Source organism: Perognathus longimembris, chromosome 1, assembly GCF_023159225.1.
Source record: "Perognathus longimembris pacificus isolate PPM17 chromosome 1, ASM2315922v1, whole genome shotgun sequence".
Classification (NCBI taxonomy): Eukaryota; Metazoa; Chordata; class Mammalia; order Rodentia; family Heteromyidae; genus Perognathus; species Perognathus longimembris.
In genome coordinates this window covers 44,066,988-44,087,122 of record NC_063161.1, presented here as the reverse complement: position 1 = coordinate 44,087,122, position 20,135 = coordinate 44,066,988, and the positions used below count along the sequence as shown (strand labels likewise).

Genomic DNA, 20,135 nt, shown 5'->3' with positions numbered 1-20,135 from the left:
CAGAAGCCTCTTGTTCTGCTTTCATTTTCTGATAGTTATTGGGTTTCTTCCCTGGAACTTCTCCAGTTACATTACTTTTGCCATGTGGATTTCTTTGGAATTATTGATTCATGCTAGAGTTAACTGGAAAATGTGGGCTTATTTGTTGATGTCTGTAGCATGCTTTGAAAAGCTCTCTGAACTGATATATGTATTGAAATTAATAGTAAATGGCTCAGCTTCCCTTTGTGTAACGGTGTGGGTGGGTACTGTTTTCTGCACATACATATATGATACAAGATTTTTTGTTTTTGAGGTATTGGAGATCTAACCCAGGGCCTCATACATGTAAGGCAAACACTGTGTGCTACATCCTTTACCTGATAAGGCAGATTTTGACATTCTTATGCAAGAGATAGGAATTACAGTGGTGCCGTTAGCTAGAGGGCTCACTCAACAACAATGCCTTTCACTGAAAGCAGTACTGAAACACTGCTCCCTACATATAGTGTAATTACCAGAACACGCAAGCCCCAAATACTGAAAAGAACTCCATTCATCTAGGTTTCTTTATTTAAAAAGTTAAAAATCCTCTGGCACATAAGAGATCTGGGCATTTAGATTTTTATCCTGGATGTGTACATGCAAATAGCTTCAATGCTTTGTAGGTTAAATAGGTTTTAGAAATGCTAATCCTAAATTTTAAAGCAGATATAGGTCCTGGCACTGTTAAACATTTCAAGCTTAGCTTTTTGGTTCTCCTTCTTTTGACTTATATATATATATGCATACAGATTTTAGTGCTTCCTGCTAAAATTTTAGCTGGAAACCAGAAAGTGGGTAGTTAACATTTTAGGTCTATATCAATATCAACCAAGGATTGCAAGGATGAGACAGAAATGAACATGCTGATTCTTAGACTATTATAATTAAATCGATGGCTGAGTATTAGGCAGAATTTGGTAGATAAATTCTTTGCTGATATTGGCAATGAGCTCTCTTTGGTGGTCTTGAATAGACATATGCCTTCTTGCCTTAGAAAAGCCCCTTTTCTTTCTTCAGTTGGAGCTGTTTCCAGCCAGGCAAAGCAGTAAACTGCCCTCTTGTGATGCCAAAGACAGACACAAAGTCCTTTTCAGAGAGGTAATTCTAAGAGAGAAAACAAAGCTTCTAGTTAGGAGGAACACAGGGCACCTATTAATACCAATGGGTGGGGGGAATGGGCTTGAAGGAGACCTAGGCAACCCCTGAAGGGTGAAGTCTAACAGACAAGTTAGTCATGGCAGATGTTTTCCTGCTGTGGAACCTCATTTTGTTCTGTGTGGAAGTAGCTAACTTGATTCGTTGCTCTCAGGGTTCTGGTTTCTTGCCAAAAAGATAGTAAATACATTATATATGAATTCTAGACATTTGATTTAGTTTATGATAGTTTTCCTTTATATCCTTACTACTGTGTTTATCCAGGACTTAATTATTTTTGGTGTTGGGAACTGAACAAGGCCTTGGTAAAAGCTCAGCTATTGATCTACATTTCCTCCTCCCCCTGCATTTCCTGAACTTTTCAAATGCAAGATCAGGTTGGGTGGATTTTTCTGAAATCATACAGGCTAACGTTTATGGATGTGATATATATTTTGTGGCTAGGTAAAAATTATTAAGAGGTAGCCTCTGCTTTCAAGAACTTAATAGTCTTGAGCTAGCAGAGTGGTTCTAGTGGAAAGAGTGCCGCCTAGCAAGTATAAGGCCTTAAGTTCAAACCCCAGGATCCCCCAAAATTAACATTATAGCTGGGTGCTGGTGGCTCTTGTCTCTAATCCTTAGCTACTCAGGAAGCTCAAATCTGAGGATCTCAATTTGAAGCCAGCCTGAGTAGAAAATAAAACTCCAGTTAACCACCAAAAAGCCAGAAGTAGAGGTGTGAGAGAAGTAGAGGTGGCTCAAGTGGTAAGCACCCACTTTGAGTGAAAAAGCCAAGTGAGATCTGCAAGGCTTTGAGTTCAAGTGGCAGTACTTGCACACACACACACACACACACACACACACACACACAGAACATTATACTCCAGATACTTAGGACTTGGTTAGATAAGATATCGTGGGAAATTCAGAGATCTTTTCCCAAATCAACTCTTTCATGGGGAAAATTAATTAGCTCAATGTAAGTATATTAATTCATTCAAGCAAAATGCAGGGAGCACTGTTATGGGTGCTGGAAAGCTGTGAGCATAATGGACCAACTGGATGTTACTACAGGGGAAGAGAGTCAATGACTAAGTCTAGAGGGAAGCAGTGTTAGATAACAAATGGTCAGGGAAGGGAGGCCTCCTTGGGGAAGTGACACTGGAGCTAACTGGTGACAAGAAAAATGTTCCAGGCAGGAGTTCCAGTAAGCACAAAGCCTTCAAGGCTGTATTGAATATGTTTAAGGAAAAGCAACCACTGAGCTGATGGGTAATTAAGTAAAGAGGGTAGTGTGGTATGGTTGATGAAATCCCAGAGGGAGACAGTGACCAGAGTGTGTAGACCTCTGGATTCTTTTGTAAGTGCAATGGGAAGTTATTTATTGTGTTTTAAACAGGGAAGTCCATCCACTTTTCAAATATTCCTTTGGCTACAGTAATAATGAATGGGGCTGGGAATCAGTGGGGCTGGTTTCAAATGTCTGGACTAGGCTAGTAGCAGAGATTGAGAGGCCGCCTGAAGGGTCCATGTAGGAGGTGAGAAAAACAAAATTGAGAGTGCTTAGTTTTTCATTTGAATTACTGGATAGCTCAAATATCCATTAAATGCCTCTAATGTACCAGAATTGTCCCATGCCTTACACTGAGATGGGTGCTTTAGCCGATGGGGCATTTCCTTTCTGTCAGATATTGCTGCTTCAACCACTCACCTCCTTTTTGGTAGGATCTACATCTTCAGGCAGCTCCTGATCCACATTTTTCATTAGAACTTCTATAGGGTAATATTTTGGCTCACTGTCACAATTCAGAGAGCAGCTTGCATTCTTCATGTCCTAGGTAAAGTAAGAATAGAGATACAAAAAAAACAACACTTGTCTTATATGATCTGTGTTCTGCGTGAGTATATTTACATTTTGGTTTGTGCCACTTTTGTAATCATCTTTCAGATTTTCTTCAAATCTGGCTGCATATCAAAATCATCTTGGAATCAAAAATGTTCAGAATTTGGGTTCTTTTTTTGGGAAATCTGATTCAGTAACTCAGAGGCGAGTCCTTATTGTCAGCTTGGAATACGTGCTAGGCCTCAAGTCTTTTTTTTTTTTTGGCCAGTCCTGGGCCTTGGACTCAGGGCCTGAGCACTGTCCCTGGCTTCTTCCCGCTCAAGGCTAGCACTCTGCCACTTGAGCCACAGCGCTGCTTCTGGCCGTTTTCTGTATATGTGGTGCTGGGGGAATCGAACCCAGGGCCTCGTGTATCTGAGGCAGGCACTCTTGCCACTAGGCCATACCCCCAGCCCAAGGCCTCAAGTCTTGTTGTTACTGTTATTATTGAGATTGAATCCAAGGGCTTCAGCATGCTAGGCAAGTGCTCTGTCACTGAACTATAGTTCTAATCTAAGTTTCTTTTAAATGTTGTGACCATACTGTGTGTGTGGGCACGTGCACATGCACCAGTCTTAGGTAGAGCTTGAACTCAGGGCCTGGGCACTGTCTCTGACATTTTCTGCCCAAAGCTAGTGCTCTACTTGGACCACAGCTTCACTTCTGGCTTTTTTTTTTTCCAATCCTGGGGCTTGAACTCAGGGCCTGAGCACTGTCCCTGGCTTCTTTTTGCTCAAGGTTAGCACCCTACCACTTGAGCTACAGAGCCACTTCTGGCCTTTTCTGTTTATGTGGTACTGAGGAATCAAACCCAGGGCTTCATGCATGCTAGGCAAGCACTTTACTGCTAAGCCACATTCCCAGCCCTCACTTCTGGCTTTTTGGTAGTTAATTGGAGATAGGAGTATCACAGGATTTCCTGCCTGTGCTGGCTTCAAACTGATCAGCTATCAACCTTCTGAGCAGTTAGGATTACAGATGTGAGCTACTGGTACCCATCCAGGTGTTTTGTTTTTAATTTTAATTTTTGTGCTGGTAATAGGGCTTGAACTCAGGGCCTGGACACTGTCCCTGACCTTTCTTACTCAATGCTAGCACTTGATCACTTGAGCCATAGCTCCACTTCTGGATGTTTGGTAGTTAATTGGAGATAAGACTTATGGACTTTACTGCCTGGGCTGTCTATTCTCAGATTTCACTTCCTAAATACCTAGGATTACAGGCATGAGCCTCCTAGTGACTGGCTCATACAACTTCTTTTGGCAATTTTAATTTAGGCCTTGAATTTCTAGAATTTTATTTCTTAAATATAAAATTCTCTTGAGTGGGGTACAGAATTGAAGTTTGAACTTGGGATCTTGTTCTTGCTAATGAAACACTCTACTACTTGAGCCATGCCCTAGTCTGTTTTTCTATTGTAGGATCTTGCTTTTATGTCATGGCTGGCCTGGATTGTGATCCTCCTATTTATGCTTCTGATGTAGCTAAGATGGCGGGTACACATCGTCTTGATAGCTTTTATTGGTTGAGACTGAGTCCCCATGAAAATTAGGGCTGGCCTTGATGATCTTCACAACCCCCTGAGTACAATTTCTAAACCACCATGCCCAGTCCATTTTTTTTTTTTTGAGCCAGTCCTGGAGCTTGAACTCAGGGCCTAAGCACTGTTCCTGGCTTCTTTTTGCTCATGGCTGGTGCTCTACCACTTGAGACACAGCACCACTTCTGGCCTTTTCTATATATGTGGTGCTGAGGAATCGAACCCAGGGCTTCATGTATACAAGGTGAGCCCTTTACCACTAGGCCACATTACTAGCCCCAGTCCAGTTTTTAGATCCTTGTATCTCCCTCTCCTAAGTGCTAGGATTACAGACATAGGCCACCACTCCTGGATTCTTAGATACAATTTAAAGAGACTACCTCACCACTAGTTTTGGAGTCTGACTTTGTGGAGCACAAAGGACAAGACTGGCAGATGGTTTGAACACCTGGTGCCCTATATTCCTCCTGATGTTGAAGAGTTCTTGGATTCTTGCCTGGAGGATCTACTTCTTTCAGTTGTAAAAGCAGGAGTAAATGGCCTACGTTTCTGTGGACTTTACTGTCAGAAACGGATAAAAATAGCATTTGGGTTAGAAGTTTATTTCTGAAAAACCACTGCCAGTAATTTTTTAATCTCTCCTGAATGGCAAGGAGAGTTGAATAATAAAATTAGTTTTTTGTTTATTTGTTTGTGCCAGTACTGTGGATTGAACTCTCATTCAGCCTTTTCATTCATGGCTCCCTCTCTACCACTTGAGCTATACCTCAAGTTTCTGTGTTTTTGTTTTTTTGAGATAGGGTCTTATGCCATCCAGGATGACCTCAAACTCATAGCTCTCTTGCCTTTGTTTTTCCTAAGTGCTTGAGCCCTGCTTTTTATTGCTTAAAAAAATCTTGGGGCTGGGCATACCTTAAAGACAGAGCACTTACCTAGTGTGCTCAGAGCCGAGGCACACAAAACAATACAACCTGTATATGAAAACAGTCAACTGGACTGATGCTTAGTGGGGACACAGTAAGTCTTGCCCACATGACCACTGCATCATTTGCTGTCTCTTCTTGGCTCTGGGACTTCTCTAGCAGCAACCTGACTCACCGCAGTGATTCGAATGATAGCAGCAGCATCTCCCAGCTCCTCTTTTAACTGCTCATATGACTTTCCTGCCTGAGAAGAGAAGGAAAACAGGATGAGGGATTGTAGACAGGTGAAGGGCATCTTAGCCTTGCTCTATATCTTCAGGAGAAACAAATGAGATAGAGAATCAGAAAGCATTTCAAAGATAAGGTGGAAAAAAGTCCCAAGTCCTCCTTGTGGGTCCATGTAGGGAAGAGAGGTGTGTGGTTTTTGTTTTTCTCACTGTGTGTGTGTGTGTGTGTGTGTGTGTGTGCGCACGCATGTGCATGCGCGTGCACGCGCCAGTCTTGAATCTTGAACCCAGGGCCTGGGCACTGTCCCTAAGATTTTTGTTCTTTTTTTGGTGCTCTGTCACTTGAGCCACAACTCTGCTTCTGGCTTTTTGGTGGTTATTAGAGATAAGAGTCTCAGGGACTTTCCTGCCTGAGCCAGCTTCAAATTGCAATCCTCACATCTCAGCCTCCTGTACAGCTAAAGATTACAGGCATGAGCCACCAGGTGAAGAGAGGTTCTTAAACATGGTTTTGATGCCATCCCTACAGTCCTCCCTACAAGACTGAAGAAAGAACACTTGACTATGAGTCTGGAAACCTGGATTCTTACTGTCATCTGCTTGTGACTTGGACAAACAACTTGTCCTCTTGGCCTTGTCATCTATGATGTGAGAAATGCAAGGACCTAGATTGTCTATATCTGTAAATATCTAAAAGATGATGTATGTAGATATACTTCATGAGCTATTACACTGCCTACTACTAAAAACAGCTGTGAGTGATCTAACTGGACTGATTGCTATGGGGTAAGGAGGAAGAGAAGAAGCAGGGAGTCAGGGAGGAGAAAAAAAAAGTCCTAGTTTTACTTAGCCCCTGAGTTAGTATCCCACTCCCCATTCCCATCCCCCAGCTCTGAGTTCTGACCCTTTGTAAGCAGGAACATAGTCCCCAATATCTCTGTTCTTACACTCCAAATTTGAGGGTCCCAGGCCAGGAACCAGCCTGTGAAGATGGGAGGCTCAAACCCCTGTTTGATGATTAGGATTGGGGTGTTGGTATCTCGGCCGCTGGGGTGAGTGTGCAGGTATTCCTGGGCAGTCGCAAGAGCTCTCTCCTTCTCTATGGCATTGGCCTCAGCTCCAATCCACAAGAACACCTGCGGTAGTTCAGATTAATACTGGTTCATGTGTTCACGCTGAGGTACTCTAGATCATGTCCACTGATCCTCTTCCCCTCCACAATTTACAGCCCCCAAAAATGTTCTCAGTTTCATTTGTTCAGCAGAGGACATTTTCCCCAGAACTAGCTTTGTGATTTTAATTGTCATGTGCATCTCTCAAATCTGTATCCCCAAATCTGAGCTTTTCCTGAATTTCAGCTTCCTGAATTTAAATTCTTACCATCCCTCTCCCCCCAAAAAACACCCAAGACAAAACAAAAAAGTCTTCTCTTGATACATCTCAAATAAAACGCTTCCCAAATGTAGTTATTTTCTATATATGTATCTGAATTTCCACTCTTGGAGAGTGATATCCACCATTCACCTAAGGCAAGAAATCTAGGAGCCATATCCTTCACCCCCTCCTCCTGTCCAGTGAATCACCCAGGCTGGCCAACTTGGCATTTGCCAAGTCTCTCACAAACCTCTGTCCCTCTTCTCTTGCTCTTATGTAGACCCAGGCAGCTCTTCCTTGACCCCAACCCTCTTCTCCATTTGCAGAAGTGACCTATCTAAAGCACAATCTGACCATGTCATTATTCATCTGTTTAAATGTCAGGATAAACTTCCTGACATGGTAGGTTAGGCCCATACCTACTTCTTGAGCTTCATCTTCGTGGTACTTTTCTGTGTGCTAGTTCCTTTTCCCAGGCCTTCTCTACCCTTCATTCCCCTCCCCTCTACTCTAATACTGGGGATTGAACTTATAAGATTGTACTTTCTAGGCAAATGTATTACCACTTGAGCCACACTTCCAGCCCTTTCTCCATCCTTCTTTGCCAGTTAGTGCCTACTCATCCTTTGTTATTCAATCTGTGATGTTTCTCTTTCTGGCTTTCCCTACCAGCCTAAAAATTCTGGGGCCCAAGCCCTTCACCTAGGTGACTCCCACTGGCACAGCAATTAGCATGGATGACGTGCCCTGTGTATGCTTAGTAACCTGAACTGAAGACAGTGGGTTGCCTTAAAGATTTCCCATTCTTTATCTCATTTGATAAAGGGATGCCATATTCCTTGGTCCCCTAAAAGGCTCAAAAGTTTTGGATTTGGAATCTGTTGTTATTATCCCTAAAAGAAGGGCAGAATAAATAGAATGGTCTGGTTTTTCCAAAGCAAGTTAGGAAATTTAAACATGACCATGGTATAAAGCAGGCACTTCCTTTGGTTTCCACTGACAAATGTTTGATCTGGGGCTAACCTGGACTCACTCTGGGTGGGAATGTTACACATACAAAACTAGCCTAAGCTTTGGGGACCCTTGCCATCTCTCCTGCTTTCTGAGTTTGTGTTTGTGCCTTACCTGGTCCCAGGTATCCAGGAGCATCACATCACCTGGGTTCAGGTCATCCTGGGTGAAGTCTGTGATCTCAGTGACCATGAACTGACCGGTCTTATTGGAACACTCAAAGAGACGGGGCTGGATATCTAAGGTTTCCTGCTGTAGTCTGTAATACAGTCAATAAAGAAACAGCATGTAGAAATCATGGCATAAAAACAAAAGGATCTTAGGGTTCACAAGATTAGAGAGGCAAGAGTAAGTCTTGATACCTTTTGTCATTGGCATAGGGGGTTTTCCCTCCCAGTAGTTCCCAGAACTCCACAGACTCCTGGCCCTCAGCCACAGTGTCTTCGGTGCCATTACAGAGAAGCCCAGCCAGTTCCTTAGCCATTGCCCGCTCGTCCCCGCTGGACCCCTGCATGGGGCAAGGAGCACAAATGTTAGTCGCACAGGGCCATGGGCATGCTGATGGGAAAGAAGTTTCTGGGATGTAGTATGATCGGGGTCAGCTGCTGCACTCCAGAGCTTCAGGAGGTGGAGACAGATTTGTTGTACTGCTGAGAGGAGAGGCAGAAAGACAGGGCACTCACAAAGAACAGGACTAGACTCTGAAACTCAAGTGTCACCTTTGTTTCAGTTCAGCTGGAGTCTTAGCCCCTGCTTTGGATTCTTACTTTTTTATTCTTTTTTTTTTTAAGGGGAAGAAAAAAGACAGAATTAAGCCCAGTCCCATTGGCTCACACCTGAATCCTAGCTTCTGAGATCTGAGAATCATGATTCAAAGCCATCCTGGGCAAGAAAATCTGTGAGACTCTTATCTCCAATACACTACTCAGAAAAAGCCAGAAGTGTACTGTGGCTCAAGTGGTAGAGTGTAGCCTTGAACAAAAGAAACTCAGGGACAGTGTCCAGGCCCAGAGTTCAAGTCCCAGGACTGGCAAAAAGCAAACACCCTCCACTAAAAAAAAAAAAAAAAAAAAAGACCCTATTATTATATACAGTAGAATTAACTATCTTTGGCACATAGTCCCATGAGGCTTAACATAGAGTCATTTTGACACTATGAAGGTCCAGGATAGTGTCCTCTTCTGGGCTACCATTTTAGAGTCAAACTCTTCCCTGAATTCTCAAGCTCTGTCAACCTCGATCTGTTATAATCGCTCGTCTCTATAGTTTCACCTTTTCCAAACAGTCTAAATGGAATCATACAATATTTAGCCTTTGACTCTGGTTTCTTTTACTTGCCATGAACTTGGAGAGTTATCCATGTTGTTGTGTGTATCAGTGGTTCATTCCTTTATATTGCTGAGTAGTATTCCATTGTATACATGTCTAGTTGAGTTTATAATTTAGGTGATTATGAATAACAGTGCTATATACATTTGTGTATAGCTTTTTGTTTGGAGATACACTTTCATTTGGTTAAATGTTCAGGAGTAGAGTTTTTGGATCATATGGTAAATATGAAACTGTCAATCCATTTCCTATAAGCAGTACCACTTTTGCAGCCCTAACAGCATGCATGGAAGTTCCTGTTGTGTTGCATCTTGTACCCATGTTATATGGTTTTAGCCATCCTAATAGATGTGTACTATCTCAGTATGATTTTTATTTGTATATCCCTAATGCTTAATGATGTTATGCATCTTTTCCTCCATATTCGTCTGTTTTTCTTCTCTCTTTGTCTCTTTATTTTGTGCCATTCCTGGGGTTGAAACTCAGGGCCTAAGCCCTGCCTGAACTTCTTTGCTCAAGGCTAGTACCCTACCACTTGAGCCATAGCTCCACTTCAGAATCTCATAGGCTTTCCTGCCCAGGTTGGCTTTGAACCACAATCTTCAGATCTCAGGCTCCTCAGTAGCTAATATTATCAGTGTGAGCCACTGGCACCTGGTCTCTCTCTCTCTCTCTCTCTCTCTCTCTCTCTCTCTCTCTCTCTCTCTCTCTCTCTCTCTCTCTCTTTCTCCCACCAAGCTCTCACTATGTAGCCCAGACTGACTTTGAACTTGAGACCTTTCTACCTCAGCCTCTTTCTTTTTTTCTTTTGATGTTACTGGGATTGCACTCAGGGCCTTGCACTTGCTAGGCAAGTGCTTCACTACTTGAGCCATGTCCCTAATCCCTTGCTAAGTCTCTTGAGGAACTGGGATTACAAGTGTGGACCATGCTCGAATTCAGTTCTCTTTTGTGAAATGATTTTAGTGTTTTTAAGGCACTAATGCCATCTTGACAACAACTCATTTTAAACATGTTTTTGTTCTATGTGAACATCTGTCCTCTTACCAGTCACTAGCCTCATGGGAAGGTTGGCTTTTCTAGTCTTCGTGCCTATAGAGTTTATGGCATATCTTCTGGGTGAGCAAGGCTGTCAGGAGTTTCTAATAGAGGCTCGGTTGTGGGGAATGTTGGTACTTTCTTTGAAGATTGTTTAAGGGGGGAATAAAACCTTTTTGAGGACTGTACTCTAGTTCCTTTGACCTTGCTGACCAGGAATGAGAAGATAGGGGGTGCAAGGGCTGACTATTGGGCCCAGCCATCCTACCTTGCCATACCACAGGTAGTGCTCTGCCTGGGTTCGCAGCAGGAAGACATCATTAGAGTTTAGGGAGGAAGCAAAGGCTGGCACTTCCACTGCTTTGGTGTTAAACTTATCATTTCCTTGAATCTGGAAGAGCCTCACAGGAGGGTCAGGCTCAGCATTTCCTTTCCTGGAAGTCCCACCCTGTGGGGGAAGAAAAGCAGAGATCTATAGAGGAGCACACCAGCACTGGGCTGGCTGTGGTGGAGAACAGGGATGTATTTCACACCATCTTTCTCCTATGGGAGCTTCTAGGCTAGCTGGAAAATGTCAGGGTGAACAGGGGTTAGGCTATCAATAATATTTATTTATTTTTTTTGTTTGCCAGTCTTGGGGCTTGAACACTGTCCCTGGCTTCTTTTTGCTTAAGGCTAGCACTCTACCACTTGAGCCACAGTGCCCCTTCTGTTTTTTTCTATATATGTGGTGCTGAGGAATTCAACCCAGGGCTTCATGCATATGAGGCAAGCACTCTATCTACCACTAGGCCATATTCCCAGCCCTACTTTTTTCTTTTTGTTTTGAGGCAGGGTTGTAGTTCATACTGCCCTAGAACTCAATATGTAGCCCAGGCTGGTGTCAAGCTCATAATCCTTCTGCCTTAGCTGTTTGAGTGATGGGATTACAGGTGAGTGGCACCAAGACTTGCCTAAGACTTGCATTCTGTGAATATTTTTCATATGCCAGGATCTGTGACTAGTGCCTTATTACCACTTTCATGAGTCCTTATAATAACTCTGTGAAATAGGTACTGTTATTCCACAGAGAAGATGAGTAACTGAGATTTCAAAACCAGGATAATAAATGACAAGACCAAGGCTTGACCCCAGACTTGTATTATCTCTAACATGTGACCTTATGCAGTACCTGGCTGTAATTGCTTCAGCCAGGGCTTCATGGAAGACATAGGCCTTGAACCTGAAGACACATGTATAGGTGTTGGGTAAGGTGTAGCATGTGTGAAGTCTAATGAGGAGACCCACATGATTGGAGAGGGGGACGCAAGCTGAGGAGCAGAGGGCAATGCTCATACACTGGTAATATGGGTCTGATTACAAAAGGTCTTGATGAGTTTGGGCTTGAAGCCCTAGGCATTTGGGATCTCCCTGAGTGTTTTAGACTAATCTCCTTTCTGTCTCTATGTCTAACTCAACCCTGCTCCTTATCCCACCCTACTCTACTTCTCCTGTATCCTCTCTAATAAATGGTTAGCTCTGAGCATTCCTGATGATCCTTACCTCATAGATAACCAGCTTTCCTTTGAAGATGGCCATGAAGTGGCGTGGCTCCTTCCCCATACTGACCCGAACCTGCATAGGGGCCCCATCAAACTGCCGATCCATGTCCACTGCCAGGTAGGCCGAGGCTGCCAGCTCATCCTGTGAGGCATGGCGGCCCTGCAGAGGTGAGGGGGGGAGTGGTAGATCCTTGCTTATCCATCCCAGCCCTTTTGCCAAGGAAAGTATCAAGATCCAAAACTGCAGGCCTGCACCAGGCCTACCTGCCAGATGTACAGGATGTAGTGCGGCTTCCCGTTCATCTCATATGTGTAGAGAACCAGGTAGCAGTCTCCCCCATAGAAGAAACCATGCCATTGGTGCTCCACAGGGACCAGCTCCAGGTTCTCAATTCTCCAGACCTAGGCATAGGACACAGATCCCGGGAGGAAGAGGGGGGGAGCGAGAGGAGGTGTTCTGTTCAGGGAGAATTACTGGGCCATGCTGAACAGAGACCCCAGCTGGGTGAGATCTTCCCTGCCAGTGGGGAGGGCTCATCACATTTGCACAATTTGAACCATGAGAAGACCAGGGTTGCCCTGGTCCGGTTTCTCCCATCACAACTGGGTCTTTGCAGGCCAAGTGATAATTGGAATTGATCTTCAGGTGATAACACATTTAGAGATGTGTCTCCCACTTCCCTGAAGCATTGTGGGTAAACTGTCACCTTGTTAGTCTTTTTAAGAATGCAGAGGTGTGGGGGAAGGGGTGGATAGCAAAGCAGACAGAAGAGCCTGCTTTCCTTGGCAACAAGAACAGCCCTGGTAGCCAGGCCTGCCCTCTCCATCCTCACCTCAACTTTCCCATTGCCATCATCCACCATTCTTTCCTGGGCAGCTACCTCTGGCTTGCTGTGCAGCAGAGTCACATCAAACTTGTCCTGAAAAACTTTAGCTGCAGAGAAGGGATTGGGGACAGCTGAGTGAGAAGCACCCATGGCTCTTCCTAGAGGCACAGAGGGACAGGATACTCTGGGATATACTCTCACCTATTTTACCAATGCTGAATGTTTTCCCCAGGCCTGTGGTCTGGTCCTTCACTGACCACTTCTGGAACAGCTGCTTGAACATGGCTGACTCAGCACCATCATTAACCATTTCCACGTTGGTGCTGCTGGGGTAACCCTTTATCTGGATGAAGCCCTGCAGAACCCCCATACAAAGGCAGTGTTAGTTAGAGGATGCATTGAGTTCTTTGCTTTGTCTATTAATTAAACCCTTTGAAGCCAGTCAGTAGGATCCCATCCTTCTAAGAGTCAGTCAAGTTTTAACTCACTTCTGCCTAAAGGCCAGGTTTGTTTTCTTTCTTCTGTTGTATTTTAAAAATTGTTACTCTAAAGGTGATGTTCAGAGGGCTTGCTGTTTCATAAGTCAGGTAATGAGTACATTTCTATTTGTATATCACTCCTTCCTTTGTTCTCTCTGTTAGGACCAGGATGTAGGATATTTTGTAGGATATTTTGGCATCTCTTTATTTAGCCTGCCAGAATTATTATTATTATTAATTGTTTTTGCAAGACCATCAATGCTATGTCCTTTCAGTACTAATGTCATTCTACTGACTATAACGCAGTCATTTACTTCTTTATTGCTTTTGAGGGCACTGTGCTTGGGTCATTTGCTGGGTGAACACAAATATCCTAAGTTCCTTGAAGACAGGACCATCAGCCTTGACATATGAGATCCTCTTCAATAATGTAGAGCAGGTGGTGTGTACCAAGTTCTGTTGAGTACTTTACAAACTGGGAATATACGTATTGCCCTGTGGCAGATATGAGGAAATCAAGGTCCTGCAGTCTTCCCCAGATATTCCCCCAGCTGGAAAAAGTAAAGCCTGCCTTTGAACCTCAGTTTTTCTGTCTGACTTTGAAGTCTGTGCAGTGCTCTCTGCTCAAGTGCCTCTGCACACCTGTGAAGTGATACCAGCTGACCTTCTGAGACAGTGTTACACATCTGCGTCTCCTACCAGGGCTTTGGACATGGCCGCTTGCTTCTCAACCTTTGTGGCTCCTTTTCCTTTCCACACATAGATCTTGGCTCCGCTTTGGTCCAGGATGTAGCAGTCCTGGAGCAGTCAGAGATAGATATGGTTACTGCTGCTCAAGACAGAAGGAAGGACTTTGCCCAGGGTCAGCTTCTGAGGCCATGTCTGGCTACCCCACATAAAACTCCCGCAAGCTCTACTCACGTCATGGTTTAATAAGTCTTGGACTAGAGGCCTGGTTGCTACCTCCACGACTGCCAGCTGCCCAGCTGTGTCTGAGACACTGAAGAAGAGGATAGGTTAGTCTTGTCTTCTACAAAGCATTCTGTGGCTGAATTCATCTGTCAGTGTGGAGTTTCTTGGTAGAATTTGACTTAGGACAGACATGACTTTAAGGCAGACAGGAATGTATAGGTTCTAGTCCCTGGAGGAGACTTCTGTGCATCTGTTTCCTAAACTTTATCCTTTCTACAACCCTGGGGGTGGTGGGGGGGAGATGTGTAGACCACAGTACAGGAATGTTCTCTCCAGGAAGTCAGAGGAGTTGCTAAAAAGTACAGAAGATTGCTCCCTGAGAGGCATCTCCAAGCTCCTTTAGGAGCTGTCATTTAAAAGACAGGTTCACACCTGTAATCCTAGCTACTCAGGAAGCTGAGATTTGAAGATTGCAGTTCAAAGTCAGCCCTGGACAGAAAAGTCCCTGTGAGACTCATATCTTCACTTAAGCACTCATAAACTGGAAGTGGAGCTGTGGCTCAAAGTGGTAGAGTGTTACCCTTGAGCAAAAGAGCTCAGGGACAGGGCCCAGGCCCTGAGTTCAAGCCCCATGAGTCAAAGTGAAAAATAACAATAAAACGATCCAATCCCAGGACTGCCAAGGTAAAAGAAGAAGGAGGAGTAGCAGCAGCAACAGCAGGAGGAGGAAGAGCAGCAGCAGGAGGAGGGGGAAGGGGAAGGGATCTAAAGGGAAAGGAAGGGAAGGGAAAGGGGAAAGGGAAGGAGAAGGAAGAAAAAAGCCAGTTGCCTGCACCTAACAAGCAGCCATGCTGAGGGCCAAGTTTAGCTACTCACTGATACAACATGATATTTGATTTCTGCTGCTGATCTATGATCTCATCAGGGATTGCAGGCTTGATAATGGAGCGACGGCCAAGAGTGTCCTGAAGGACCATCATCAGCTCCCGGCTGGCTGCCTCCTTGTCTCCCTCAATCACTCCTATTTCAGCACGACCCCCTCGCTCTCTGTCCCGTATATCCTTTGCCAGAAGCATAGCCTGTCAAAGAAGCCCAAGGAAGCACTAAGCTCATCAGAGACCCCCCCATTTCTGCCTGATGACTTGGTGCCTGGGGAGGGAGGTTGGGGGAAGGGGTGGGGAGGGCAGTCAGCTTGGATCCCACATATAGAATTATTCTGATGCTGAGGAGTGCTAGGGTGAGTCATGGACTTGGCTTGTCTACTCAAAAGGGCCACCTTGAATCTTGAGGAGCAGCCAGCATGGCAGGAGAAGAGAAAAGGCATCTGAGGGAGCCCAGACCATGACCAGGCCTGTGGGAGAGGAAAGAGCTCTGATTAGAGACAGCCTTACCTTCAGGCGCTCCCCACTATTGCTCTCTGGGCCATTCCATTGGATGATGACCTTCCCGAGGTCCAGCAAGAAGACATCACCTCGGTTAAAGCTGTCCCAGGTCACTGGTACCTGCAAGGTGAAGGGTAAACATTGTTTAGAGGGAGAAGTTCCTGGGTCCAGGAGGCAATGGACAGGACTTACTTCGGTAGCTCTAATGTTTCTCTTCCCCTTCACGTGTAGCAGGCGTTTCACATCATAGGTGTTGGTCTCCACATGCTTCATCCCAGAGGCCACACCGCCCTTTTTATAGCTGAAGGGACAATGACACAGTTACTTATTGAGCATCTGCTATGTGCTATGCTCTGGGGAAAACATTGGCTGTTACTCCGGTGGCAACCTCTGCACCCAGACATTCTGATAATTTAATATTTCTTTTCTTCATTTTGGTAAGAGGTGTCCTGTTGTGCTGGTATACATTATTTCTGTAAGATAGAATTTGACATTCTGTGGTAAATGTCAGAGTTTCTTTCTTTGTGTCTGGGAGATGTGTCTGTGTACTAGGCATGTGTCTTGTCTGTAGCTTCTGGTATACATCTAGTCCCTCAGTGATGGCCACCTACAATGTCTGCAGCTTTCTACCACCACTGGTAATACTGCTGTGAACATTCTGGTTCATGAGCCCTCATGGAACTGGGAATGTGATGCATATTATATAGCCAGACGTAGGATTCACCTTGGGGACACTGACTATTCATCCAGGACACACTGCCAGTCTGCACTTGCACCAGCAGTGCACAAAACTCCTGTTGCCAGCACCATGCAGCTTTCTAATATATGCTGTTCTGATAGGTGCAAACGATTGCTTTGCTTTGAATCCCTTGGGTTCATTTTTCCACAGGCACATCAGCCCTTTGGGTTCCTTGCTCTGTGTTTCACTACTCACATGATACCCTGCTTGAAGTAGCCACGGAAGGTGTCAGACTCGTGGTACTGCACCTCACGATGCTGCACGGGGCCGCCTCCCAGGTAGTCATCCAACTGTGTTGTGTAGATGGCTGCACAGCTCTGCTCATCCTGAGAGGAGTCCTTCCCGATCCAGAAGTGGATGTTCTGGGAGAGGAGACTGCCCACTTTCCGGGTCTGAGATACAGTGAGAGAGATCATGTCAGGAGCTGGCTCTCCTCCTCTATGTTGCCAGCCCCTCTAGAATGAGAAGATGACCACATATGGAGCTTGTGTCCTGCCCCTGGCAGGCTCAGAGCTCTTCTCCTTCTCTGCAGTGGGCCCTAGAGCCGCAGTAGTTGCACACCTTGTACTTGTGGCTCCAGCTTTTGGCAGGACAAATTTTTCCCCACACATGGGCAAGTGGACAGATGTGCTCAAAATAAATGGAGGCCAGTGGGGAATCTTTGCCCAGTTGATTGCAGACTTACCTGCCGTCAGGTCTCCCTGCTTCCCTGCACTTATATGTCCTGTGCTAACCTGTGCATCTGCATGGCTGTCAGCCCTGTTCATGTGGGATGTTGTTTCCTCCACTAGAATTGAGCACTCAGAGCCCAGAGACAGGCCTCATATTTTTCTGGCTCTCTGCCACACCACTTTAGTGTGGGGCTTGGGCTCCAGAAGAATTGCTGCTTGTTGGCAATTTGTTAAGGCCCAGACAGAAGCTCTATGCCCACCCTCTGATGCAAAATTTAAAACCCCAGGCCTAATGGTAGCCTCTCACAACCTGACTTGAGGTTTTTTTTTTCTTTTTCTTTTTTTTTTCTATATAGCATTGAGATAGAATTGACAGACAATAGGAGCCCTGTTTCCTTCCCTTGTCAGTAGATTTCTCAGCAGAGCCTAGGAGCTGGCTCTCAGGCAAGAACTGAAAGGAAGAATGGGGAAGATGGAGCTCACCGAGAGGACGATGTAGCAGTCCCCCTCATAGAAGTTGCCATGGGCGCTCAGGGGCACCAGTGCCAGCTCCATTTTCTGGAAGGACAAGGGAGACATCCAAGCAGTATTTCTTACTCCTCTCTTCCTGTTAAGCTTCCTTCTTCTGTCATTTGGCACAAGTGCTAGCGGACAAGTAGGGAGATGTTTCCAGGACCCAACATGGAGAGAGTGGCTGGCACAGGATTCATGTGGCTGCTGCTCTGGCTCCTGTTTGCTCTGCCTGCATCACCTTGGGCCTGGATCTGTGTTCTGTCCTGGTTTCCTTTTCCCTGTACTTCTCTTCTTGTCCTGTTTGGTCTCATTTTGCCAAGCCCCTGGGCCCTTTGCAGGGGAAAATGTTGAATGTATCTGAGCAGTGCCAGTACCAATGCCTCTGACACTGCCCCTCACTACGACCACCCAGAGCCAGCCAGGTCTGCTCTTGTGGCGTTAAGGCTGGGGGTCTGCAGAGGTAAGGAGGCTGATGGCAGCTGACATTGTCCTGCATGCTCAGTGTCCGGTATTTGAAGTCTCAGTTGGGATCCTGCATGTAAATTGTCTTCACTACAGCCATTCTTCATATTCTATGTAAAATGTGTGTGTTATGTGTTTTAAAAAAAGTTAAATGTGGGCTGGGAATATGGCCTAGTGGCAAGAGTGCTTGCCCCGTATACATGAAGCCCTGGGTTCGATTCCCCAGCACCACATATACAGAAAATGGCCACAAGCGGCGCTGTGACTCAAGTGGCAGAGTGCTAGCCTTGAGCAAAAAAAAAAAAAAAAAGAAGCCAGGGACAGTGCTCAGGCCCTGAGTCCAAGGCCCAGGACTGGCAAAAAAAAAAAAAAGTTAAATGTGCCACAATTTTTCTAACACAGTTTAAGTTCCTACTCTTTTTCAAGTAAAATCTTAAAACACTGGAAGTGGCCTAGGCTGCCCCTCACTGGCTCTGAAATGCTTAGGATAGCTGTGAGTTGTTTTCTCCTAATTGAGTAGAGCGAGGGAAGAACCATCTCTGGGTTTTATGCAGAAGCAATTGACAGGGGTAGCAGGGGCAGGGGTGTCCTCACATCTGGCAGGGAGAGTCACCCAAGGCCAGAGCTGTGAGCTCAGTTACCCAGGGGAAGAAGGGATGGGCATTGCTCCTCTGGGCAGCACTCTCACCCCCCCCCCCCCACACAACCCACAGGAACTAGAGTGCTCAGGAGACATGTCCACCTTCCTGACCCTCCCAGCCAGGAGTCCCCTGGGGTGAGTCCTGCCCTCCCAACCATCTTCCCAAGGCATTTACTGGAAGGGTAGACACACTGAGTAGATGGCTGGATAAAGGACAAGCTCGCGTTTGCTCAGACACCTGCTTTCAGAGGCTAAAAGAAATTCTTCTACCTACCACATACCTGCTTTGAGCACTGGGGAGGGGATGAGGATTGGAAAGCATACAACCTGATGCTGCCTCCCTCAGGCCACAGGCTTAGGAGGGCAGAGGTCCTGGCAGTCAGGAAGAGGGTGAGCCACTCACAGCTCACCTCGATTCTCCAGGTGATGATCCCAGGATCATTGCCCACAGCCCTGAAGGCGCTGCTCAGAGACATGATGCTGGTCTTCTCAAGACTGCAATGGTCACAGAGCAGAGGTGAGGCCTCTCGCAGTGGGAGACCCAGCTTTTCTTCAAGTCGCTCTCCAATCTCAACAGCCATGGCTGACATTGTGGCATATCCCCTGGGCCATCTCACCATGACGGGGTAGGGATGGGTGGGATGACTCAGGTTCATATGGCCAGCCAGGCTGGCCTGTTTCCACCTCCAAGTCCTGCTTTCTACTTGCCAATTCCTTTAAGAGTTATGGTGATATAATAGCAAGGAGTAGTTCCTTAAAAGTGATCAATATACTGAACTCTGTTTCCATTCTCTTTGCATGTATCATCTCACTTAATTCTCAGGCAATGGGTGTACCTTCTTCTTTAGATCTCTGCCTCCTGAGCTGCTAGGATTCTAGGTGTGAGCCACTAGTGCTAGGCTGAGCATACTTTATGTTTCCTTGTAGTAAAGGTGAGATATAAGTTAAATAATTTGCCTTAAGACATATACTAGCATGATGAGATCCATCTGATTTTTTCCCCTGGCTTTTAAAAAGTTATTATAAAGGTGATATGCAGGGGGGATTACAATTACAAGTCATATCTGACTTTTTAATTGTTACTATAAAGGTGATATACAGAGTCATGTCTGATTTTTAAAACCTGTGCCTGTAACCCTAGCCACTCAGGAGACTGAGATCTGAGGATTGTGGTTCAAAGCCAGCCTAAGAAGGAAAGTCCGTGAGACTCCTATTTCCAATTAACCACCAGAAAACCGGAAGTGATGCTGTGACTTAAAGTGGTAGAGTGCTAGCTTTGAGCAAAAGAGCTCAGGGACAGTGCCCAGGCCCTGAGTTCAAGCCCCACGACTGACAAACACAAAACTGCTTGTAGCCATTTACCACCCTTCCACCCTTTCTATGTGTATCTAATTCGGTGGCCCATGTAGAGAAACCATGTCCAGAAAAAATATTTCCAGAATTAAGTGCCTTTTTCCACTCTTGCTTCTTTGATTTGCCCAGATTCC

General features: G+C 45.4%; 1 protein-coding gene across 1 annotated transcript; it reads right to left on the bottom strand.

Annotated features, from left to right (window-relative positions):
- Positions 1–196: 196 nt before the first annotated feature.
- Avil (advillin) lies at positions 197–19,632 on the bottom strand. The gene is made up of 18 exons (XM_048360638.1): positions 19,059–19,632; positions 17,517–17,591; positions 16,558–16,754; positions 15,633–15,924; positions 15,118–15,320; positions 14,251–14,329; positions 14,029–14,127; positions 13,052–13,205; positions 12,857–12,957; positions 12,288–12,425; positions 12,025–12,183; positions 10,751–10,930; positions 8,478–8,623; positions 8,230–8,374; positions 6,678–6,866; positions 5,679–5,747; positions 2,870–2,992; positions 197–1,128 (listed from the first exon to the last, which is right to left on the bottom strand). The coding sequence occupies exons 1-18, from the start codon at positions 19,302–19,304 to the stop codon at positions 1,015–1,017; spliced, it is 2,709 nt and encodes a 902-aa protein (XP_048216595.1). The 5' UTR covers positions 19,305–19,632; the 3' UTR covers positions 197–1,014.
- Positions 19,633–20,135: the final 503 nt, after the last annotated feature.